The sequence below is a fragment of the Cyanistes caeruleus genome, chromosome 2 (assembly GCF_971803275.1).
Source record: "Cyanistes caeruleus chromosome 2, bCyaCae1.hap1.1, whole genome shotgun sequence".
NCBI lineage: Eukaryota > Metazoa > Chordata > Aves > Passeriformes > Paridae > Cyanistes > Cyanistes caeruleus.
Genome location: NC_141702.1, coordinates 20,652,718 through 20,679,961, shown reverse-complemented (window position 1 = coordinate 20,679,961; position 27,244 = coordinate 20,652,718). Strand labels below are relative to the sequence as shown.

The 27,244-nt window shown below is 36.4% G+C and overlaps 1 protein-coding gene across 29 annotated transcripts in view; it reads right to left on the bottom strand.

Annotated features, from left to right (window-relative positions):
- Nucleotides 1-27,244, bottom strand: part of DLGAP2 (DLG associated protein 2) — a 443,370-nt gene that overhangs the window by 163,829 nt on the left and 252,297 nt on the right. For 2 of the 29 annotated variants that reach the window (XM_086875978.1, XM_086875985.1), the window contains exon 4: nt 14,570-14,614. The exons of the other annotated variants lie outside the window; for them this stretch is intronic. In XM_086875978.1, coding sequence (XP_086732104.1) covers nt 14,570-14,614 — 45 coding nt within the window. The remainder of the gene's footprint in view (nt 1-14,569; nt 14,615-27,244) is intronic. 29 annotated transcript variants of the gene reach the window in all.

Sequence of the window (27,244 nt, the reverse complement as noted above, 5' to 3'; positions counted from 1 at the left end):
CAAACAGAATAGGTTGTAAGCAATTAAAGCTGCAAAAGTGAAGCATTATTTTCTCCTGTCCCTAAAGGCCTCAGAGACATGAACTGTCTTGCCCTTACATTTCACGTTGCTGCTCCTCTTCCCAGTGAGATCTTGGGCTCCTCATCTTCTCCTCACACAAATATATATAAAATATACTTATTTTCTCATCAAAGAGATGTTGGACATTGACAACCCATCATCTCTCCTCTTCCAGCCTTTTCTCTGTGGCAGCCATCCTGAGGGAGCACCAGGATGCTATGGCAACGTGAGTGGCAGGAGAGTTAAACCAGTGGGGCAATGGCTTCTGATGGCCAGTGCTGTGTGCTGAGCCAGAAATTTATTCCAAGCTCTGAGTCAGCTCTCTTCTGTCCCTACAACAGGATCTGCATGTGCCCTAATTCTCTTCATTACAAGGTTTCCTAATTTTTGACTATGTTTTCAGTATTGCTCATGTATTTTTGGGTGGAAGAGACTCCATTATCTTCTTTTTGTTATTTTTTTGTTGAAGGAGACCTACACCACTCTTCTGCCTAAGGGCCAGCTGAATGAGTGAGTTCAAGGATAACTCTGGGGTTCTAACCTACAAGGACCAGGCAGCAGCAATGAAAGCACCACGGCTGCCGATTACATACAGAGGTCAAGTATATAAATGGATCTTTGCATCTGGGTTGATGTATATTCTACATCAGATGTGCTGTCTCCTCAGAGAAGAGAAAAAATAATCAGACATCACTAAACAGAGTCCTCAGCCCTTCTGATTACAGGCTAAGGGATCCACTTCTTTTAACTAGTTATTTTATTACAGTTTTCCTTAGACACAAGATATGAAAAATTCATATAAAAAACTTAAATATATGGAGAGGTTGTGCAAATATTCTGCCAAACTTTATCCCTGACCCATGAAACTGGATGCATAAAAAAAACCCTGGAGAATAATATGCTTCATGTTTGCTTTAAATTTTCTCTTTAACAAACTTATATCATGTTGGCCAAAGGTTTGATCAGTAGCATAAAATTCTCAAAATCAATCAATCTCCATTTCTATCATTAATACATATTGTATCAAACTCTAACTGTGAGGGCAGTTTTCACAATGATATCTGATAATTTGGTGCATATTACTTAAAGTAGGTACTGGAATAAGAAATAGCTTTAAAAAATAAAATTTAAATTTTGCATTACATTCATCAGTGCCCGTATTAAAAGAGTTCTGAGTTTCAAATAAAGAATAAATAATTTTCTATACAAAGACATAGCAAAATTTGGCCTTTCTATATTTTAGCTGCATGTTAAAGTTCTCTTTTGTAATACAATGCACAAAGACAGCAATTAGAGATGCAAAAAAGCCAAAGGAAGGAGTTCAGAAGTTTTGGACTATTCCCAGCTCTACTAGTGCTCTGCCGAGCAAGTTCAGGAAATTTCCTTAATAACCATGTCTGCATGTAGCTTATGAAAAATTAGCTATTATATATGCTGTTTGTTTAGTATCCTTCTATCAACAGACAAAACACATTTCCAGGGGATGATTTATGCCACCTGAAGACAGGTATGAAAACAGAATAATCTTAGTGCACAACTCTGGAAAATTTGTGGGACAAGTACTTATAGAATATTTATAAGTAGAGGGAGGAAAAAAAGAGAGTTGTTAGATACAGACCATTTTTCATTCTAGTTCAAGGTTTTTTTAATGACTTTCTATATTTGGCTTTGCACTGAGTGTGTTTATTCTGGCCTATCAGAGCAGAGCCTGGGGTAACTAGAGACAGATACCTGGAGCAGCAGGCTCACACATTTCTGCTATAATGGAAAAATACTGCTCTTTGGTACCTGTGGCTTGTAGGACAAATAGGAATACTTACTTCACTAATTCTATTAAATAATCTAGATCTGGTGGAGAATAGACATGGTATTAAGAGATTACAAAGGGAAAACAGAGCTTAAACACTTAAAGGGGAGGGGTAGGGAACAGAGGCTGACTATTCATAAAGCTGTAGAAATTAGAAATTCTGGGTAAAGGAAAAAATTTAAAACAAATAATATATAAGCATGTGGATGAACACAAGCAATGGAGTGACAAGCCACATTTTTTCTTTCTAGAATAAAACTATTTCTTTTTGTGTTGAGTAAAAAATCTTATATATGAGGATGAGCCTTAGGTGTGTCTTAATTGACCTTCTTATGTCTTTTGACACTGGCCCGCATGACAAAGGCAGCAATGTCCCAGACAACGTGAATTACACATTCGAGATGAAATGACTTTCAATTGAACTGATGGAAAGTCAAAAACTTGTATCCTAACCATTCCCAGTTGAAATCACAGAATCATCAAGGCCAGAAGAGAGCTTCAAGATCATCCAGTTCTACTGTCAATCCAGCACCACCATAATCACCCCTAGACCACATCCCAAAGCGCCACATCCAGACATCTCTTGAACCTTCAGGGACAGTGATTCTGCCACCTCCCTGGGAAGCTTAATCCAATGTCTGACCACTTTCAGTGACATTTTTTTCCTAATATTTATTCTGAACCTCCCCTGGTGCAAGTTAAGGCCATTTCCTTATGTTATGCTAAATAACTTAATACTGATGAATAAGTAATGGTAATTTGTGGTTTTTTTGATCAGATGGGATTGCCTGACTGACTGGTTATGTCACTGGGACAGCATGAGGGCAGGCTTGCAATTATCTTGTAAAACTAAAAAAAATTCTTAAAGAAAAAATAAAATAGGATTGGATTTAGTAAGGACAAGACACTGAACTCAGCAGGGAAAAATTAATTGTAAGATATCAGCTGGAGGACAAATTGTCATGTGTCTGCTTTACACAAAATGTGTTCACTGTTACAGTTCAACACACTTTAGATCAACAATATCATGCTATTTGTGGAAAGAAATAAGGAACATAGTGGGACATATAAGCAAGGGCAGAAACTGAAAAACATGGAAAGCTGTCCTCTTTTCACATGCAGTACAGGTTAGGGCCTCAGCTGTCTGCAGATTTGACAGGAGAGACCGTGCAGAGGAGACACTGTTTAGAACTCTGGAATACGTGACCTGTGAGAAAAGACTGAAAGAGTATTTGCTATAAAGTCAAGCATAAATAGAACTAACAGGGTAAAATATCAGTCTTCAAATGTGGGAAAGGTTGTTACCAAAGGGCAGGAATAATCTATTTATATTTTCATATGCAGAAAAAAAAAAAAATAAGGAGCTTATTCTGAAACAGGGAAGACTTGTGTCAAACATTAGGTGAAATTTCTAACAGCAAGCATAGTGAGGCAGAGGAGCAGAACTGATGGTGATATTATGGTCTTTCCAATATTGGAAGTAATGAAAAAACAGTTAGATCAAACATCTCTTCAACATCACCAACCCTGCAGGGGCAGGAGTTAGATGGTTGTTCTGTACAGTCCTTTTCTTGGCCTATTTTTTAGAAAGCTTGTGTTGTGTTTATTACAGAGATCTACTGCTAATATTGTGAATTAATATTAGATCAGTCCTTGTCAGTCAATAAACAGTAGATCTATACATTTTCCACTCAGTCAACATCAGAAGAATCTTAATGCAATACAAATAGCTTAAAAAGAAAAGTTCAAAAGATTTCTTAATGATTGCATGAAGGAATATTTAATAATATTTAATGAAATACATATTCATACAGTTCCTGTGCCAATTCAGGTTAGACCAAAGTGAAAGAATTTAGTGGGAATGGAAAATTGAATATTACAACTAAGGGCAATAAAGAATTGTGGCAAGCACGATGACAAATAATAAAACCTAAATTAAGTACTCACATAGTTAAAAATAACCCATAAAATTTTCTTTCACAGACTGCTGTGTGATGCTTTCTTGAAACTCCCCATTAAAGTCGAACCAATTGAGACTGAAAGCAGGGTTGGGCAGAAACATTACTACCACCACAAAAGCAATGGATAAATAAAAGGTTCCACATAGATGCTGTTTTGCTTTTTTTTTTTTTTTTTTCATAAGTTTATACATTTCTATACAATAGAAAATCAATCTATCCCTTGCTTAAAGACAGGCTGTAAAAATAAAGCCCTGATTTGCTTTTTCATCGGTATTAAGTGATAAGCATTTACTAACAGAAAAAATATGTTTCTAAACACATCAGTATTGTTATTTTTATTCTGAAAGTTTCACTTTTCTCACGTAATGTAACTGCCATATTAGAACTCTCTAGTCTGAGTGAAGCTTGGAAATGCTACAGGTAGTAGCCCTGACAAGGGTCAACAGAAAAAGATTCATTTAGTCCTTTTTTTGGTGTACCAGAAAAAAAGGGAGTGCAAAGATCAGGAAGACAAATGCTGTAATAAGAACTTGGATACAATATGAGGGTTTTTTTTCTTGTCTGCATGGGAGTTCTGCCTTGGTATTATTCTTTGGAACCCTTAATCTGAAATATATAAAAAAACCCAAACTAAAGTGCAAAGGATGGTAGCAGAATGGGAGTGGGGAGGATTTTAAGAAATCAGAAGAATATATTTCCCCCTTTCCCCAGAATTCTGATGCAGCAGATGGTGAGAATATCCCCCAGCACTGAATTCAGTGATGCAAACCCACAGAAAATACAAGCTTAACACTGAATTACTTTTTATTTTCGTAAAATTCATATGAGTAGTACAAAACTAAGAGGAATAAAGGACATAGTCCTGAGGACTGTTTTCTTTAAATGCAACAATCCTACTTCCCTTCTTGTCTCAGTTAATACCACTGAGCTATGAATTCAAAAAGTGCTCATAAAGTTTGTATTTCCAGTTAGCCATAAGCATCTTATTGCTGCTATGAAAGCGTATGAAAATTTTGATGACACTTCTGTCTGGACAGGACTACGAAATTGCCTCTAGCAACAACAGAAACTGTGTGAACAACTCATACAAAACCTGTGCTCAAGTGTATAAAAAGTACAGCAGTTCATTTTTTTGTAGCTAAAACCAGAACATTAGTAGGACTCAGTAACTGTGAAGTTTTGAGCCTTTAGCTTTGTTTTGAAACCTCACATAGGACTGGCAGGAGCAGTAAGTAAATACATTAGATTTACCATTCTTAGCTATAATGGATGAAACACTGGGTGTACAGCAATTTGTGGGAGTGCAAATTATGACAGAAATTTTCAAAGTTAAAAACCAAATTACTTGGGGAAAGATCATTGTGGTAATCAGTTTCACTTTGGCTTTCAGACCACAGATTAAGAACTGCAGGAGAACGACACTGGTGTGAACGGCACTACTGTGACAAGAATAAACATTCACATTCTGCTCAGATTGATCCCCAGAGAAAACCAAACACTGAGTGGCTCTCTAATTTACACCTAATGAATCGCTGCTCTGAAAGTAAGCACCATCTGTCAATAAGGAGGAAAACCCTTCTGTCTTCAGTGACACAGGTTGCTCTCTTTTGCCTATATATGGCACTCAGAAACTTTGAAAAGGTAAATTTGAATCAGAAGTTGGCAATATTATAATATACTCATAATAAGACAACCTAGAATTGTCCTAAAAATGTCAGTGTATGGATAACAAAAGAAAAAGCAAAAGCAGTATTATTTCAAATTCCAGCATCTGGTTCCCAAACTGTCTTCTGTACTTTCCTAAAAAAAAATAAATAAATTCACAGCAGTGGCAGACAATATATGTTTTATTTGTGCTACGTTCTTTCGATAGGCTGTGGTTGGGTGGAGCAGAAAGCCCTTGTTTGCCTTCTCCTAGTGGCTGCACCTTCCACTGGAAGGTCAGGGCTGCTCCTGCCCAGGGGAGGGCAGGAATGTGCTCCATGAGAAAAAGGTCTCCAGCTTGGAGCCACAGGCTGAGGGACAGCTGTGTCCCCTCTGTTTGAGGGCAGCAAACAGAGCCAGTGGCACAGGTCAGCGTGCCTGTTTCCTACTGCAAGAGAAGGGACTGAAAGCAACTTGCAGGGGTCAACAGAGAGCTTCCTGGGTTGGGATCAGGATGGGAAGAAAGGATCGCTATAAAATAAGATTCCTGCATAGATGGGTAACAAAATAAAGTGTGGCAAAAACTCTAGCAATATAAATTTTCTAATACCATGTTTAGAGGTCAGGTTTGAAGACAACACAAATTGTCAGAGACTTTGGAAGTCATTAGAGCTCTTATGGTAACAGGGTCATAAGCATTTATACATAAACTGTTCATATATAAGAGCACTTCAAACTCTCAAACACTTGTGGAAGGGAAATGATACTTTAGAATTTTGAGATAAGAATTTCAAATGCATTGAAAAACACTTTTCCATGTCAGAGACTTCTCACATTACAAGAACTACAATGTCCTCACACATGAAATAACTGCAGGGTTGAGAAAGAGCAGCCTGGGACCAAACGCTTGAATCCTCTAGCACCAGGAAGGGGACATAAAGAAAAGCAGAAGCAAAGTGTGGGTTTCCTTCTGCTGCAACCAAAGTGTGATGAAAGCTGTGGGGCAGCCAAAAGAAAGGAAAGCCTTTCCAATCAAAAATGTCAGTGTCAGCAGACCTCAAAGAACACAGAGAAATGGAAGCTAAGCCAGATAAAGATTTCTAATATATAGAAGGCCCAGCACTGAATGAGCAATAAGACAGAACAGAACTAGCCATATTTCTTCCAGAATAAATCACCCTAAGGCAGAAAGGTTCATCGGATGACATGACGTTTCTCACAGACAGTTTCAGGGTTTACTGCTGATATTAATTTTAATTTAGCACTTAAGTAATTTTATACCTTTTTCCCCCTGGCTGAAAATTGAATCCGAACAGTTGGATATATCTGAAGAGCACAGAAAAATGACTGAGTTAAAACAGATATTTATTGTGATAAAACTTGGTTTTATTTCTAGAATCCTTTATCAATAATCACAGTAAAAATATCAATATTTTTTAATGGAATTAATATTTTTAGCCTCTTAGTAAAAGCAAAAATACCGTTTTATTAATATTTAGCCTTTTGGTACTGGTAAATACAAAGGGGTTCTACCCGCTTGTGGTGGAACTGTAGAAATTTGGAAATCATTCTAAGCAAATTGAGGTGTGAAATTAAAACAGAAACCCAAAGAAATGCAAGCAGACATTTAAATCTCTCTTATTAACTTGAGAAGCTTATGTAGAATAGTAATATTATAGTAATGGTTAAAAAAAAAGAAATAAAGTAGAAAAGTAGAAAATTGAAGAAATTATAGGAACAACTGAATATCAGTAGGCATGATATAAGCTCCCTAGGAGGGAAAAGAGTATGGAATAGAGCTTTTCCTAGCTGGAGTGTGGGACAGTATATTCTTCCCCATCATGTACCTTTTTCACTGCAGTACGAAACAAATTTAAAACAACTGTTGCTCTGATCAAGCAGAAAAACTCAAAGGTCCAGAAGAAACACTCCACAGATTCACCAAAAAACATCACAGACTTTATCACTCTTAGAAAGCAAAAATGAAATTTGCTGTCTCCTGCTGATGTTTGTGTGTTGTGAACTTGCACTGTGAGCTGACTCTGTCCTTCCAAAAAAATATTTGCCAGGGAACACAGAAAGCTGGTGTAGCAGCTGTACTTGACGCTGATGAAGAAGACATACAGGCAATAAATGCAGTAAGGTATTTTCATTTCCGTTATCCTACTGCAGAAACTTACAGGAATGCAACAGGTTCTGAGAAATGTATCAAAAAACTGAACCTGTCCTGCCACCCTGTCATAAAAATGAGAAAGTACACAGTACCTGTCAGAAGACATGGTAAATTAAATCATCCATTAGCTTCTGCCTGATCCATCACTTGCAAAGGATCTTGCAAGCGAACACTCAAGTGCTGAATAACAAGGTAAAGAACGAGGTCTTTTGATGTGCACAAAATTTTTCCAACAAAATTTTAATAAAGCCTCTGACAATTTAAATTACTACAGGTGATTTCTGTTTAAATCAAGAAGTCTTCAAAGTAAATGCATATAAAGCACTAATCCATCAGAATGAGGTTAAAGAGGATAAAAATCCTACAACTGCAATTTTAAATTACTAATTAGAACTATTGCAGCTGTTCTTTTTGCTAACCATTAAACTATAAAGATATGAAGACAATGAGAGGAGAATGACCTTCTATATGTCACAGAATATTGCTGAAGGCATAATGGGTCTGTGCTTGCTCGTGCAGAAAGAGTAAATAGGTTTATTAGCTTACTCAGCTGGAAAATGCTTAACAGCTACTGGTCATCTGATAACAAATTAAATTCATAGTTCATTTAGCTACAAAAGGAACTGATTTTTTTATGCTGCTATTCAAATGTCCTGAAATATAATCTATACCCAGAGGGGGTAAGACAGACTCATGAACTCTGGAACAAAATGTTTTCTATTCATTCTGCCCTAGTTTGCATCCTGTGCCACTGCATGTTAGGTTCTTAACGTTTCAACATTGATTTCTTAGAAAAAAATCAGTTCATGTAGATAGAGATGAAAAATGGAAAAACTGAAAGCTTCTTGAAATTTGTATCAGCCTTGTTGCCACTACACAGATTCCCTAATTGCAAGATGTGTTTAAAAAATATTTTTTTAAAAGTGTTACTTTGTAAAAATTTTAATGCAACAGTTTTGCTCTCAAAAAACATTTTGAGTTTGCTTTGGATCAGATTCTTCAGTCATGCATAAGCTACTGTCCTTATGTTAGCTGTCTTGCACTAGATGTGAAGTCGAGAAAAGGTCATACCTACAAACACTTGCCTGCAGCTGCCTCAGTGAGCCCTTCCCAGCCACTGATCTTCTGGCAGGTTTTCCCACTCACTAAGGAAAGAACTGCAGCAAACACTTGCAAGAAATGAACACTCATGTCCAGGTCACAGAATCAGTGCTACAAGTTCACCTGCCTTGTTTTGCTACCTATAGGAACTTAGTCAACAGCAAAGACTAAAGCAAGTGGAGAAGCTCTGGATTACACAAGATCAAATGTAACCACACTATCAAGCTGCAATAACACGTCTATAGAAGGGAGACAATTAAAATGTATAAATAAATAGGATGACAGCAGAGTGCAGCACATATTTTTTATGTCAAGAAGCAGGGGAGAGAAAAAGGAAAGAAGATTTTACCCTTAATGAAGCCACAATGTGGGGGTTTTTTCTCACAGATTTTTTTTCAGACATCCATTTTTAAGCCAGGTTTCATTTCCTTCCATGATATTGAAACATTCTGTTTTTATTCCAGTGATAATTTCAACTATTTTGATTTATTTCTTATATTAGCTTCTTACTGTCAATAAAAATTCATAGAAAAAGTAGAAAAAACAGAAATATTTTTGCTAAAATTCTGGAATAAAATAATTAATTCTGTGTCCTGAATTATTAGGCAACTTGTAGTTGCCTAATATTCTGTAAGTTGAACAATCATTCTTATGCATGTGAAATCCATCAGAAAATTTCCTGTTCTTAAAACACAGAAATGAAAAGTAATTTGTTGAATGAAACTGCTGTTGCTAATGACAAGAAATTTTAAGATATATTTATGTCTTCTTTATCACAAGTTTAACACAATTGAAGAAAAGTCCTTAAGTTTCTTTGTAAAATTGTATGGAAAATGTCACACTGATAAATTAAGCTGAGAGGTTTGATTAAAATCTGTTTTCACCACTACAACTTCAGATATCTACAGTGTTGAAACATGGTGGAATAGAAAAGACTTTTTTATTTGGCATTCTGTCCAACACAGCTTGATCTTCAAACAGTGAAAAAGAGCTGTGGTGTTTTCAGGTTTAGCTCAGAATAAATCTAACAGCAGCCTGACAGTGTGAGCACTTTACACAGGTTAAGAGCGTGTGAACCCAATTACCACAGCCATATTTCCCTTGGTTAAATCAGTTAACCCACACATCATGGTCACTTAGGGTGCTCTTTACTCCTCACTCAGCTTTTCTATGGCAGTGTTCTCTTCACACATTAAAAAGATGCATGCATGGGTGTTTTCTTCATAAACTGTTGTAGCTGTAACTCTTCAGAGCAAATTAAATGCTCAGACTACAGCATTGTCTCTTATATGCTTTTAGAGGTGTCTTGTGGCTCAGAGAGGTTTTGTGTGCAGACTTCCAGATTTAAACACCCACATGAAAAACACAGTTTATATGTGAATCACACACTGCAGTAGAAAAAGCTCATCAGATTTCTAAAAAGGATGGTATTTTTGTAGAAGAGATCCATTAGTCTTAAAATATCAGCAGAGGACAGTAATAAATCTATCCTATTTGCACACATTGCTCCAGCTACACACAGCCTGAAGTTACTCTATGCTCCTGCACTTGTTTTTCCTATTAACTGCCTGTAAGTAAATAGCTTCCCACCTGAGGGATCTATAGGTAAGAACAGATTCCAAATGGTAGATAAATCTTTGATTTATTGAATCAGGACTGCTGTTCTTACTGAAAAAATAACTTTCTGCTATATAAGAAGTAAAAGATTTTTGTAAGCAGTCTTGTGCAGGTGTAGTGTAAGGAAAAGTCACTCTTACAAACAGCATTACTCTTTGAAAGAAATCAGAGGGGAAAACATTAGAGAAATCAAGAAGAATTAGCAATGAGTTAGAAGTTTCCATTATCCAGTGGAAACCTTGTCTCTTACAACCCCTGTTAAAGTAATGAAAAGTTCAGTGTAAAATGGGTACTGGTTCATGGAAGAGAGATTAATGATGCAGGAATTCAAGAAAGTGGAGAGGTGAGAAAAGCAAAGAGAAGAAACTGCTCCGAACATGATGAAAACGGGAAAAGGAGAAGAAAGCAAGCCAAAGAATGAAGAAAGGTCATGACAAATTCTGTTTATTTTCTCTTGGGAAAAAAAAAAAATCAGCAAGACTCTGTAAAAAGAGAGAGGTGGAAGCTTTGAGAAGTAATTCAATAGAATAAAGGTTACTGAAACTGTGGGTATGGCATTCATTTGTGCTGAAGATGTAGAGCTACTGCATTCATGCATTTGATCATAGAAGCTATAAAGTGATAAAATCTTTTTCTTGCTATACTCTGCTCTTTTTTCTACCTCAAAATGTGTTTGTGTAAGGTATTCTTTTTTGGTTTTTCACCTTTTGATTTATGTATCCTGGAAAATATTTCCTGGGTTTTTCTTTTTATTTCTTCCCCTACCCCATTGTCTTGAAAGCCTGAAGAAGAAGAAAATCAAACTGATGTGGGAGCTTCACATCTTATAAACAAGTTGAGTATACAGTGGTCCTTTTTAACTTCCCAGTATGTTCTCTAAATAAACTTTGTAGAAAGATGCATTAGGCAAAAAAAACCCCAGCTGAGGACCTATGCTAGGAAAGCTACTACTGGTAACAGTTTGGTTTTCTGGAATTTTTAACAGATAAAAGATGAAACCTAAGCATATTCTAGGTAGCTTGCTTGTTTTAATTCACTCTCTTCCATGGTATTAGAGTATGTGTTTGTGGGAATTTAATCTTTCTGTAAGGCTAAACACTGAGGAGCAATAATAACTACTAACTAAATATTTTGCAATATTTTATTAATCAGAGAACCTTATTATTGCAAAAAAACAAAATCCTGTCTCCTGAGAAAAAATAAATGGAAAAAAAAACCCCTAGGTATTTTCTCTTTGGCATTGTATTTATTTACCAATACGAAGAACTGTATGGTTCTAAAAATTTCAGCTCTTGTTAAAAAAAAACTACAATAGAAAACAAAACTAAGATATTTTAGCTTTGGCACAGTGTATTTATTAATAGACTGAATTGTTCTTAGAGGTTTTCCTAAGAGTTTCACCACATGATAACTTTTTTCTTTGTGGTAAAACATTTTCCTGTCCCCATAAAAGTCTCTGAAGTCCAAAGTATTTTATATTTAGCTGCTGTTGAGTTATAAGCCATTGTTGAAGAAAATGGTCCATGAAAAAAGTAGACAACAAAATCTTAGCTCTTTATATCTAGTGAGCTTGTTTTTTGTTGATGATAAACTTTTCTCTTTGTTAGAGTAAAAATATAAGTCTCCTGATCATGTAATAGTCAGTCAACTGGAACTAAATATCTCAAATATTATCTCGAACACCTTTCAAAACACACAAAATAAAAGTAAATCCCAAATGACAGTGTTCAGAGGACTAAGAAATTATAAAAATAAAACCACACAATAGTACCATAAAGACTTTCAGAATGTAACAGCCAGTCACAATTGGCTAGACAAATGAACACTGAAAGGTATAAAACAGCATATTGTTTTTTTATCAACAATTAACATTTTGTTTGGCTAATTTCACAAGTCATGTCCTGCCAATATATGCCACCAGTTTTTGTCAAACTGAAAAAGATGTTAAGCTAAAACACCCCATATTTATGAATGCTTTATTTGTCAAAATAGTAAGTACAGAGTCAGGAATGTCTCACATAACAGACCTTTTTAAAGATGGACACTGAAAGCATACTAATGACAAAGGTATCATTTAAAAATCTGGGTATAGCTAATCCAGTATATATTGTATCCATGGAAAGGAAGGCAGAGCTGTGTCTAATGTTGCTCTGCCATATCCCACAAAAATAAATTCCTTTCACCTAAAAAGACCTTGTTCATTGAACAACACTTGGGGTAAAAATAAAAAAAATGTGATAACATGGAAATTTTTAGTTTATATCTTATATATCATATCTAAAAAATGCAGTTCTCTGAATGTAATATAAACATTAAATATACAGTCAACATAGTACTAATTGTTATTATAATGACTAAAGTAACAAGGCCACATTTTTAGGTAAACAATAAAGCCTACTATAACTCTGCCTGTCAGTATTGATCCTACAATCCAAGGATTATTGATGTCTATTACCAATTTTAAACGTAGAAAATCAGAATGGTTTTATGTTGTTATCAAAGGTAATTCCCTGTTCATGGTGCAATAACACTTCTTAAGATTGATGACAGTTTGGTTATATATAAATAACATGAGGAATTTAGGAAATTGTCAGGCAAAAGCATCCATTGATGTTTGCAGGCTAGTTTTGGTACTTTCTCTTCATCAATAATAATATTAGCTCTATTATGTATTTCCTTGTTTGTTCCAGGGATAGAGAAAAATACAAAAATGTATTTTTACGATAGAACTATACCTATTGTGGGTCACTTCATGTTGAGCAATCACAGGAGTACAGCAGGTGCCTTTGGGAGTTAAAGCACAAAATGGTAACAGAAGCCTTAAAAGACAAGCACAGTGTGGTATTAGAGAGCCTGAAAGGATGAACAGAAACCACAAATGATCAATTAACGGTCATCAAAGGACTACAACCCCAGGAATGGGGCTGAACCCATTATGGAGCATAACAGAGGACAAGGAATATTAATTCAGTACTGAAATAACAAAACATATGGAAAATGCAGTGGAATTAACAAGAAAGGTAGAGCATGACAGCATTTGCAAAAATGGAGGCAGAGGAGGCAGAGGGAAGAAGAATGTATCCAGCTGTGCTTGCCCTGGCTAGGGCTGCTGCACCTAATCAGTGCAGAGGGTCTTCCCTCTCCCTTGGCAGAAAAGGCAGGGATGCCATTCACCACATTTCACTACTCCAACTCAACAATTGTACCTAATGTGTTATCTTTTGCTGTGCAGCTTGATTAAGCACATGAGAATTTGGAAGAGCAGCATGTGTGCTCGAGTGTTTTCTGTTTTGATTTTTACACATGGCCAAGTGATTGATCCTGTGGCACTGAGACACAGAAAAGTGGTTGCAATGGGTGAATAATGTTAGCACATTACTTATGGAGACTATTTACACGTGATCTTCCCTCCACTCCATATTGTTATATCTGAATCATAATTATTAAATCATACCTGAGTGACACCTACATCCTCAGTGAAAAGATATGGAGGTGTTAGTAACTTCAGCTGAGGATTAGGACAATACCTGAGCCAGAATAACTTTTTTTAAATCTTTGCAAAGCTTTAAAATCAATGTCTAGAGGTGGATTATTTATCTCTGCAACTAACATAACTAATTTACTTGTTTTTGTCGAATGTTACGTTTACAACTGAATGAGTCTTTGTAGATTATTCACAATGCTTGTCTTTAGGTATTCACATTCCCTAAACTAGTCAGCAGAATGAAAGGGTACCTAAATTAAACCCCTATTCCTAGCTTTGGGGACACCATCTCTTCTTCTTGATGGTATCCAAGCCAGTTAAACAAGCCATCCAATTTGCTTTTCTGAAAACACTCTTAAGGACAATGTGAGTAGAAAAAAAAAGTAAATTTAATGAGCAGATTTCTCTCCCATCCTTTAAAACAGAAGCAGGTCAAGACAATAAATCTATCAATAACAAAGTACTAACAAGAGGCTGTCATTGTATTTTCTATTAAAACATACTGTTTTGGGGTAATTTTTTGTTACACAAGCAAATGCAGTTGTTTAGACCACCCAGCTGAGAGTTCAGACATATGGAAGAAAAAAACAACCAGAAAACCAAAGAGAATTTATGAAGGCTTTTAAGGATCTAAGTTTTGAAACTCTTCCTTCATAAGAGTTTTGGGATTTTTCCAATTTGCATAAAGAACATTTCAGGAACTGGCAAAAATTTCTACTTACTAGTAAAAACTTGTACTGAAATCTCCTTTGTAAAAGGATGGGTGTCTGAAAAATGAAGAATGTCATGTCGAAAAGTGGTACTTCACATATCCTTAAAAGTACATCACTATAAGCCACAGTTCAGCTATGAATACTCTTCCAAATTCTGCATGCATAATTTTTGTATTCCAAATGTGGTCTTCCTATATTTTTACAATAATTAAAAGCTATCACAAAAATACCTAAATATTAAAAAAAAAGAAAAAGTGACAGTTATGAGATGTGACAGGGACAAATAACCTTGCCAGGTGATCTTAGTAAGATTTACTTTCAAATTATTCTGGTTTTTTTTGCTTTCAGTAAGCGTGTTACACCAGTGCTGTACAGAAAACCACAAGTGATTAACCTGATCACACATTAACAAATTCTGTTATATTTCCCCTTTTTAAAGCAGTACAGTATAATTCCTCTAAGATACTGTATCAGGCATTAGTAGCCATTTATCTCTCTGAGAAACATCTGTTATGGCAAGTAAAGAAATGACCCTCAGAATTCACATCTGAGCTCCCTCTGGCCTTGTCCAGGTCACTGGTGCAGAACAGACTCTTGTTCCATGATTTTTATGTAGGCCTCTTTTTCAAGACTTGAGGGCTTTAGACAAAGCTATGAGGATTTAGAGATCTGCTCCAGAGTGACACCAGGTTACAGATATAAAGAGAAAGCTTCCTACCCTGATATGGGCCTCAGATTATAATCCCTTATTGATTTTCCAGGTAGGCAGCAATGACGTTGCAATAAGTCTGAGGGCATTTGAGAGACCTTAGGGCCTTGGGACAGCTTGTTAAGGGATCAGGAGCACAAGCAATGTCCTTCTCTATCCTTCCAGTTGTGGGGAATGATAAAGGAAGAAATAGGAAGAGTCAGCAGATCAATACCTGGCTCCAAGCCTGGTATCACCAGCAGATTTTAGAGGTTTTTGATCATGTGTTTACACAACACTGAGCCTGCTGGCAACAGACAGGACATACCTGTCTCAAAGGAGGAGAAGGATCTTTGCATAGGAATTGCAGAGGCTCACTGGAGGAGCTTCAAAGTGTATTTGAAGGGGGAAAGGAATAAAACCAGAATCACTAGAGAAAAGTCTGAGGACAGCATGTCAGTGCTTGAGAGATAGTGGGATAGCAAAGTCATCTAGTCTGCCACTTTAGGAGACATGGGGATGGAGACACGTGCAGGAGCAAAGACACAAGGTAATGTGTTAGTAACCATGGAAGTGCCTGAGAATGGTCACACAGAAATTAGAGCTTCTCCCCCTGAGAAAGGTGTCAGCATCAAGAGCCCAGATGTGTGCATCTACACCAATGCACCTTGGGATTGACCCAAAGGTACGGGGAGAGCTGGTGGAAGAGCTTGTGGAAGAGTTCACAGAGCCATTTTCCATCATACACCAGCTGTCCTTGTTACCTGGGGAGGAGAGGTCTGGAAGTTAGCAAATGTGACACCCATCTACAAGAAAGGCAGGTTTATGAAAGGCAGGTGCTGATTGACCAACTTAATATTCTTCTATGACAGAGGGACCCACTTTGACGAAAGAAAGGCTGTGGAAGTTGCCTTCCTGGGCTTCAGAAAAACCTTTGGCACCATTTCCCACAGCATTCTCTGGGAGAAACTGGCTGCTCATGTTTTGGGCATTGCACTGTTCAATGAGAAAAAACTGGCTGAATGGCTGGGCCCAGAGAGTGGTGGTAAACAGAGTTGTATCCAGCTGCCAGCAAGTCATGAGTGATGTTCCCTGGGGCTCAGTGCTGGGGACAGTTCTGTTTGATATTGTTTGATATCAACAGTTTGGGGGGATCAAATGCAGCCTCCCAGAGTCTGCAGATCATAAAGTGAGAGTGTTAAGCTGCTGGAGTTTAGAAACACCCTACAGAGGGATCTGAAATAGCTGAATTGATGGGTTGAGGCCAGTTCCATGAAGTTCTACAAGACCAAGAGCTAGATAGTGCCCTTGGGTCACAACAACCCCAGACATGGCTTCAGGCTGGGTTCAGAGTGGCTGGAAAGCTGCCCAGTGAAAAAGGACCTGGGGGTGCTGCTTGACAGCGGCTGAATGTGAGACAGCGTGTGCCCAGCTGACCGAGAAGGCCAAAGACACCCCAGCTTGCAGCAGCAAGTGTGGCCAACAGGACTTGGACAATGATCATCCCCTTGTTCTCAGCAGTGGTGAGACCACACGTCAAGTGCTGTGTCCAGTTATGGGTCCCTCACTACAAGACACTGAGCTGCAGAAGTGTGTCCAGAAAAGGGCAGTGGAGCTGGTGAAGGGTCTGGAGCACAAGTCTGATGAGGAGGAGATGTGGAGAAGGGGCTGCAGAAGAGGAGACTGAGGGTTAACTTATCTCTCTACAAGTACCCAAAAGGAGATTGAATCGAGATGGGGATCAGTCTCATCTCCCAAGTAACAAGTGAGATGGTGAGAGGAGATAGTGTCACGTTGTGCCAGGAGAAGTTTAAATTGGATATTAGGAAAACTTCCCTGATGGAAAGGGTTGTCAATCACTGAAACAGTCTTCCCAGGAAGAGGTAGAGTCACCATCTCAGCAGGTATTTAAAAGAGGTGTTGATGTGGCATTTAGGGATATGATCTAGTGATGCACTTGGCCGTGCTGGATTAATGGTTGACCTTGATTACCTTGAAGTTCTTTTTCAACCAAAATTATTCTATGATTCTATACCAGTGAATATTTCTTTTGCAAAGACACAGTGATTGCTTATCTTCCTGATGCATCAAATTCCATGGTGTCTAAAACTCTATGTTGGCTCTAGTGGCAAATGGCACATAGCAGGATATTTCCAGGGATTATTTTCTACTAAATGGCTGCTTTCAAGGGTTTTTTTTAAGTGTAACACAAGTTCTTAGCCCACTTTCTGCAAATGGCAAAGTTTTACTCTAAATAATGACAATTACAGCATTACAGTCATAATAACTACACAATTCATTGTGTAGTTAGAAATACACCAAGCAACCAGTTTTATGGTGAAAAAAAAGGGAAGTAAAATAACAACAAACTTTCATTGTTGGCCATCTGAAATGCAAGTACTAATTGCCACTAGAGCCATTTTAACAATTTTTCTGTCATGTCATGTTAATATTACATTTTCCTTGCCAACTCCTTCTGAACAGCTGGTTAATGGAAATTAATACAGCTTGCTAAGTTTCCTGAAAAGCAGCAAGGTTAGTAATGAGGTCAAAAGAGGGGGAAAAAGCCTTAGGCAGTGATCACTATGAACAAAAAGGAAGATAAGGAAGATTTGCTCTTCTCCCTGTCCGAATATGTGAAGGGCTCCTTGGGTTACAGTCATGCATGTGAAAAACCACTAATTTGAGCTAAATGGGATTCATACACTGTTGAAGTAAAAAGATCTTTTGTATACATAAGAATTAAGGAGAAAAGTAGAATGCTGCCTTTGATTTTTTTGATTAATCCATATTACAGGAAGCCTGCTGTCATGCTACTAATTTGAATTTTTATACTTATTTATTTATATAGCATGTGTGGTAGCCAAAATGACAACTGGATGCATTGTTTCTCCTTCTATTTCCTTTTCTCAAATGTCTAAGGTTAAATTTAAACATACAGAACTCTAAAAGCTATTTCTCTGGGAAAGAAAACAAGTGGACAAATTTTCTTTTCACTAAAAACATTTCATAAATTATATTAAGGATTTTTTGTCAACATTTTTGAATTGTGTCAGTTACAGCACTTTCATCTTCAGCTGGTGGTTTATTAAATGAAGAAATCACATAGTCCATCACATCAAGTGTTTGACTGAAGGAACAAAAAAATGTCAAGCTGTCATCACATCTCTTTATTATTATTTTATTGCAAAATTATCAGCTGCACTGACAAACAAAATTCATTGCTGATTAACATGAAGAAGGCACAGCTTGTGAACAGTTTAATAGGACGAGCATTTGGAGGTCATTCTTGTGCCATTTAAATTAATAGGAATTTTGCCATTGAGTTCAGTGGAAGCACGACCAGATCCTGTGCAGTGTATAGTATGGTATAATTATACTATATATATATGTATCTATATATATAGTATAGTTATACTAATATAATTTTAAATAATAGCAAAGAAAATAGCACAGTCAGATTGGTTTAGTATAAGTTTAGTAATAAGTTTAGTATATCTCCTATGAAGACGGGATGAAAGAGTTGGGATTGGTCATCCTGGACAAGAAAAGGTTTAAGAGATACCTTAGAGCACCTTCCAGTAAATGAACAGAGCCTTCAAGAAGGGTGGAGAGGGACTTTTCACAACAACATGTAGTGATAGAACAAGGAGGAATGGCTTAAAACAGTCAGAGGTAGGTTTAGGTACACATGAGGAATTAATTCTTTACTGTAAGGGTGGTGGTGAGTGCCCAGAAATTTGCAGATGTCCCATCCCTGGAGGTGTTCAAGGCCAGCCTGTATGGGAGCCCAAGGAACTGGTCTAGTGGAAGGTGTCCTTGTCAATGTCAGGGGGCTCGGATTCAGATGATCTTTAAGGTGCCACCCAACACAAACCTTGCTATGATTCTATGATTCTATGAAATAGTTTTGCCTTTTTATTGCAAGGCCAAAAATAATGAGTTAAAATGTATTTTGAAAATAAAACTCACTATTTAAATACTTGGACTTTTATTCCTTAGATAGTTTATGACATGATAATTTCACCAAAAAGAATGACATTCAATTAGAAGGACACAAAAACTATAATTTAGAAGCACATCTTAAATAATATTAACTTCCAGCTGCAAAGACCTGGTCAGTATTACTGTGCTAGGAATGTGAAATCATAAGGCACTCATCTTTCATGAAAGAACAGTCAAATTAATGTGAGTGGAGCAGATGTCTCAGCAGATCAATAATATCCCCTTGACAGCCACTAACATATGCCAAAACATAACATCTGAAAGACAATGAGGAAGAAAAAGACAATAAGCCCCAGTAACGCTATCCCAGTTTTATCGTTAAGGTGACATCAAGAAGTTCAAACTGAATACAAAACATCCAACAGAAAATGCTCACATTCTGCTTAAATATTTATTTCTAGTTTAGAGGATGAAAATGCAAAGACCACAACTGAGCTGCATGGAAGGAAGGGGTTCAACAGTAAGGGGGGAAATAATATCCTACTTTTAAGGGTCCAAAATCATTATTATACTTAAATACATATTCAAATCCTGTTGATGTGAGATCCTGACTCCGGAATTATTCCAAGATCCGGATTCTGCTGCTCTTAAATTAGTTTTTTCTTTATTCCTCAAGCATTTACTAATATGGGAAAAATGGTAGAACCTATCTTTAATGTAAAATGGTCACATGGGAGTATGTTTCCTTAAAGCATAAACAATGGCCATTGATAAGAGGAATCTATAGGAGTGACTTGATAAGGGAAGAATTCCAATTTTCCACCACTATCACACATACCTCAACATCAGCAATGCTGACAACTCCATCTGGATAACTATACTAAGTTTGTCAAACCTGTCCAGTGGAAACAAAAGCTCTCAACATATACATATATACATGTATAAACATGGATCATTCACTGTCATTTCAGTCTAATCCAGCCAGAGGAATCTATTATTAAGAAATTAAGAAATCCTAAGCACTTACTTGGTGTATAATTCAGTTGTGATCAAAACTTTGAACTTCTGCTTTAATTATCATGGAGTAATAAAAAAATGGGGCTAGCTCCTAGGTAAGATAAATGATAGTTACACTGTTTACAAGAGGTGTTTGACCAGTTTGTAAAAACCTCCAGTGGTGGAGGTTCCATCACTTACAAAGAGAACTATGACACTTCTTCATTGACTTTGCCATTTTGAAATGTTTTTCAATAACAAAACAGGTCAAACTTTACAGAACTGTAATTTGTCTCATTCATGTATTCCAGACTATCTCCACTGCACCACATAGTTCTTGAAGCACAATGCCCCAAACGTCAGTTTTCTAGATGGCTAGTCTACCAAAGGCCACATTTCTGATTACCTTATGCATCTTTCTGGCTCTACTTTAGATTTGTGCTTGTTTTTTTTTACAGCACAGTGGGCTCACGCTCAGCTTTTCTGAAAAACTGCTATCAAAGCAGCTGTCCTCATTTTGTATCACTGCAGTAAATAATTCCAGCTTTATGTTTTCACATGCATTGCTGCTTTGTCATTATCACTTTGAATTCCAATCCCATCACCCAGCATATGAGCTCTCGCCCAGTTTTGGATCATTGCAAGACACAATAAACATACTCTATTCCATCATCTAGGTTGTTAATAAAAGTATCCCAGAGAGTATACTGCATCAAATAAAAGATATATGACAGCTAGTGCTTTGCTCCTCTACTTTATTTGACTTTTTGCTCTAGAATTTTTCTGAGGATTGATGTTAACTGTCAACCTTTGCCAGATTGTTCTCTTTGTTCTGTTTACAGTCAAGCAGTGTGATTGCTTTTTTCCAATTCTCTTGATGTCTCCTTCTGCACAATCTCAAATATAACAATGAAGAGTTTTGGATGCAGACATACATAGGGTAGTAACAAAGTTCATGTCATGAAACTGTACAGAATTATACTGCTTACTCAGCACAATGCCCTGGAGCTCTCTGCTCTAATCATGAATTGAGAGATACCCTGGGCTATGCCAAAGTCACACAATGCTGCATTTGCTGCAAAACTAATCACCAGGGAAGATAAAAGTTGTTTAAACAGAAGAAAAATCTTTACTGCTGCTGACAGGCACACAGGATACATGCTATGATTGGGACATCATCTACCCCAAAACACATATCACACAATGATGATGAAGAACCATATTTACTAAAAATGATGTTACTAGTCACTGTAAAAACCTGGACAGTAAGGAGCTGATGTGCTACTATGCCTCAAACACCAATGGCCATTCAAGTGGGCAAGTTAGGGCAGGATGTGGCTGGAAAGAGGGGCTGTAAGGAGGTAGGGCAAATTTCCCTGTTCTGATCCATGGTGACTGCACAACATAAAGAACAGTGCAAGCAAAGGAATGGGGTCAAAAAGTGGTCATGAACAGTCTACTGAGAGTCAAACCAGTAGTGGGGTATTGAGATCACCAAAGACCCTCAAAACATCCAAACCATTTCCAGAAAAGTACAGAAGAACAGACTGTGCATGCTCACACATTTACATGATGAGCGAGAAACCTAATCCCACAGCAGGAAAAACCCACCTATGAAAAAGTACCCCAAATAGAGGTTATTCTTTGGAATAAAAATAAGCATGGACTCTTAAAATTAATTTTTTTAAAAAATAAAATAACTAAACTAGGCAATGATATTGTCCTTTGAGAAAAGGGCTGTAGATAGCTAACAATGAGATAATCAATTAGACCTCAACACTGAGGTGAGATAAATGAGCTGATCCAAATGTAGCAACTCTCCATGCAACAGAGAACACTAGAAGAGACTTGTTAACAGCACACAAGAGCAGCTGTGGAGTTCATAAATTCACTAGGGACTTGGTACAGGTGTACAAAGACATATTATGTTTAGAAAAGTCAGAACAATGAACAAGGGAATTGCCACTAAATGTGATCCCTACAGTAATATTAGTATTTGCAATTGCAAGACAGTTCACAACTCAGTACCTATCTGAACTGGGCTCAAATCCCAACAGTAACCTGATAACAGTAAAATAAAAAGAGCTGGTAAGAGAACTATGATCAGACTTCAGAGCTTTAGGAAATAATTTGCTGAAATTTGTTATTTAATGAATAAATACAAATTTAATCCAATAATGTTAATTATCTTTTAATTTTGTTTAATGATGTTATACCCAAACATACATCCAATTAAAAAAATGATCAAGTAAAACTTGGAAATTATTCCCTGCGTCCTGGCTGAAAAGATTCCTCAAGGGAAAAAAAAAAAATTAGATTTTATCTGACTCACAGGATTTTGTTTAAATAATTTTTAATTTCAAATAACCATTAAATTTTATTTAAATATAACTATACTTAAAATTACCTGCCATATCACATACAGTTTCCATCTCTATGAATCAGAGCCATCTTTGTTAGCAGGAAAGCACCTAGCATCACTTAGGATACATCAGTGAAGCCCCTTCTCTCTGCCCTCAAAGTGAATGGTAGGAAGTCCTTCATCTGATACAACCTTGACGAAACACCTAATGACAACACTTCCAGCCTGGGATTTTACATTTTAGCTCTTCTTATCAGTCTGAAATCAGAGCAGATTTCCAGCCTTTTAAACTTCCTTTCAAAGGTGGCCAACCAGAGTTTTACTTTGTTGATACCACCAGTGGAATGATAAATGAGGCAAAAAGCAAAGATTTATGAATCAGGGACTATAATATAGCATATTCCCCCTAACAATAACATCTGACTGTTATGCAAACCACACAGAAAGGTGACCTTGGTGAAGCAGTCCTTAAAAAATGAGAGTTCTTAGCTATTCCTTATATGCAGTGTACAAACATATTGCAAAACTATATCCAGCTGCATTTGACTTTTCTTCAGCCTCTCTCTGAAATATTCAGCTTTTATCTCAGCTCTACAGTTCTTGGAATGTACTCCACAATACCATTTCTGGTTTATTAAAGAGTTCACATTTCATTTTAGAAACAAGCAGTGATTTTTTTTTTTTCCCAACAATTTTCTAGGTCCTACCATATTTTACTATCATGTCTTTTATCTTCTGCTTTATAATTGGAAATTGGAACATAAACAGAAAACTTTGAAAATACATGCCAGTGCAGAATGCTGCTTATGGAATGCTGGGATGTTTTATCAGTCTTTGTTAGCATCAATTGTTTGATTTTTATTTGATGTCTTTCTATGCCAGGCACTGCACAAGCAGAAATTACAAGACTATTTATCCTTCGGAATTTATCTTCTCCCGTTGGTTGGATTGCAATTGTGATTGTAAAACAATGAATAAAGATAAGAGAAGGGTGATCACAAGAGTGATTACCTAATTTAATTTTGAGCTTGCAATGTCTGTTTTAGGTAGGATATGTGAAAAAGGTTTCCCAGGCTGTTAGCAGAGTCTTTTGACAATTTATGAATGGCTTACTGATTGCATAATTTAAATGTTACCTTATTTTTCTTGCTTCTTTTTACCCCATTTCATTACTTCTCCAGTCTATCATGACAAGCAAACAACAGTCAATTGCAAGAGCAATCTATAATGCACCATAAACTGCATGGACACTTGGGGAATGCCACCCTGTTAAATCAGGATCTTGAAGAATGGCCAGTTCAGTGATAAGAGCCTTGTCTAGTGCAGCACTCCTGTACCACAAGAGGGAAAAAAGCCCTGACAAACCAGACAGACTGTTCTTGAAGCCTCTTCAAAGCAGAAAGTAATAGAATGAAATATCTGCAAAATATAATAGTGTTTGCAATGTCAGAATCAGCTATAACTGAGATTGGAAAGTAATTTTCAATCTAGTTCCCATTTTTGCATTCTCATTTTAAAATCATCAACACTCTAAGCTTGATATTTTACTTTGGTGAAAAACATAATTGTTGATAATACATATCTGCAAACATACTTTCTACTGTTTACAACTCCAAAAGAAACAATTTTAAGTCTAAGGGCAACAGTACCAATGTCCCAGCTATGCTGTGCCCTTATCAGCCTCCCCGTTGCATGACTTTGACCACTTGTGCAAACTGTAAAGAATTTTTCAAAATAGCCAGTTAAGCCAATGGCAAAAGTCCTATTGCCTTTAGCAGGACCAGCACTTCACTCAAACTCTGAAGCTTAGGAGTGATACAAGAGTGATCCTTAGAGAGGAGTTCATCCTTCATCAAGTTTGCAATACAAGAGCAAAAACTGGACGTGTCTGAGTGCCCTATTGGGCAGGTAAAACACATGCTTGAAAGAAAATGTAGTGTGGCTTAGGCAGAACACATTAACCAGAGCAGGTATTTGTTTCCAAAAAGTATTTTTATGGTCTAACCTTTAGTCTTTTAGTTATTGGTTCAGAGTCTTTCCAGGATTTTTTTCTGCCTTTAAATGAGGCAGAATTAAAATGATCTAAGACTTTGAAAGCTGCTTAAAACCTTAACCTCTCTAAAGCCTCATACATTTTACATTATCTGAAATATTAGGCTGCCTTACATTAGTTTAAAAATAAATAAATAAAAATAACATAAATTTGTCGGCTAAGTAGCCAAGAGAGAGTTAGCATAATTTATTAATATCTTGCATTTAAGGTTATATACCAGGAGACAGGATAATAGTCTGAAATCCAGACTCTGAAGAGTTTTCAAATCTGAATAAATTTTAAGACTTTTTAAAGATTAATTAATAAACATTAGGGAAAGTGACATTGGGTGGATGTAAAGTGAATTGTGACCAAACACACTATATAATATTCCCCGAGCTCCTGATCTCTAAAGTCATACAGAACAGAGATTTGGCTAAAAGCATCTTTTGGCTTATTACCATGTCATAAGCTCGGGTGCTCTTGCCCTGGAAACCAGGGCTCTCAGCAGGATAGAAAAATAAGAGAAAAAAAGGCATGATTATAACCAAATTGAGCTTAACAGCTTACAGTTAGCTATGGGAGATGTTTTTCTCACTGTCCCTACACTTTCCTCCTTTGGAAAGTGAAGAAAATTTCTCTTGAGTTATTAGGAGGTATTTACCCATGACAGCAATGGGATAGTTTTCTTAAGAAAGGTAAACAGTCAGTCAAGTACAGCATACTTATTTCACAGTTCAGAGGCTTTTTTGTTGCTTCTGCAGCTCACTTATTTTCTACAATATTTTGAGAAATTTCAAATACTTTTTTTTTAAATTGAAGTGTTTGTGAAAGTTTTAGAGTTGAACTGTACATTTACATTTTTTTTCCTATCGCTACAATATGTTGTCATAGAATTTGACTTCTTTTCTTTGTTTCTATGGGCTACAGGGCCTTCTAGGAATCAATGATATATCTCTATGGAGAAGAAAATAGAGAATTAATAGAAGTCAGGATACAAAAATCATGGTATTGCTCCTGGATGTTGCCTTTCTTCAAACCCTACAACAACCAGAAGTGCTTCAGAGAGGAGTGTAAAGTGAACAGGGAGAGATCAACCTTAGAATACATACAACTTGCAGGGTTGGGATTTGCAAAACACAAGGAATACTGATGGATGGTTCACAACATACATGGCTATGGACAACTGCTGTTCATGTAAAGAGAAAGAGACTCAGAAACATACATGATGAAAAACCTGGGTGAGATTACCCACAAGCAGGAGCTATTTGGATTTCTGTTTTGACAGCCTTATTATATCAATGAACAGTATTGATCTTTTCCTCTGTAGGTTTAAGCAGCAGACACACAAATAGAAAACTGAGTTCAAATTAATCTGTTCACACTGTAAATAAAAGAGCCACTACGAACATTACTACCTCTTTCACCTCAAGTACTTTCTCTTACTCCCTTACCGTTCAACATTTCAGCATTTAAAAAACCATTAATTCATAACAAGATTAGTTACAAGCAATTTGGAAATAAATAATTCACATGGAAAAAAATACTTGTAGTATCACATTTCATATCTGGAAGAGTTTTTTTAGGATTTAAACACTTTCTACACTTACATGCCTTAACCTGGGTTAAACACTTGTTTACTCATTAGTGATACTTACACCTAGTTATTCCTGATAGACTCATAGTGGCATGTTTAAAAACACTGTTATATAAGTGCTGTATTTCAAAAGTCTTTTCAAAGCAGGAGAGAAAAGAAAAAAGTCAATTAAATATATATATATATATATTTAATGAATATCCATATTCTAAGGAGACACCTGTGTTGCCAAAGGACCCCAGCAAATGACAGAATATAACTGTGCATTGGTTGTACTGCTGGAAGAGTGAACAGGTGATCCAAGGATGGTAACAAGTGAACATTTGTGAACTAAACAGAACATGGGCAGAAGGTTGTGAGATAACAGCAGTAACAGTGAATGATTTGCAAGACCAGTTTTTGCTTTTTTTTTGCATAACGTCTTCATATTCTCACTAGGTTATGATAGAATTGTACAGTACCAACATTATTAGACTAAGAAAGGTCATTAACAAAAAAAAAGCGCCTTGCATTAGTCAGCATTTGTCAAACACAAAGACCAATCCTGTTACTGACATTTTCTTCATACATAAGAGGATTTAGTTGCCTTAACCCTCTGAAAACGAAGTAGTTGATTGATGAAGTTGCAAAATGTTGGGGTTTTTTTAATTTGTGAACAAGTTAGAATTTGAGGCACAGAAAAAAATTTATCATCTCACTAAGCAACTTTAAAAGATGGATGAGAAATCAATAGTACAGCACTTGACAATACACAGCCAAAATCAGGTGGTTATGTTGATGAGAAACACCACAGTTAAAATAATTTAACCAAGTGAAATGCTAGAATAATATAAATCTTCTTTTTATCTATATACCTTTTTTAATAGACAGATATAGATAGATATAGATATAGATGATATAGATATAGATGTAGATATAGATATAGATAGATCAGTATAGATGATAGATATAGATGATGATATAGATGATTATATAGATGATGATAGATATAGATATAGATATAGATATATAGATATAGATAGATATAGATATAGATATAGATATAGATATAGATATAGATATAG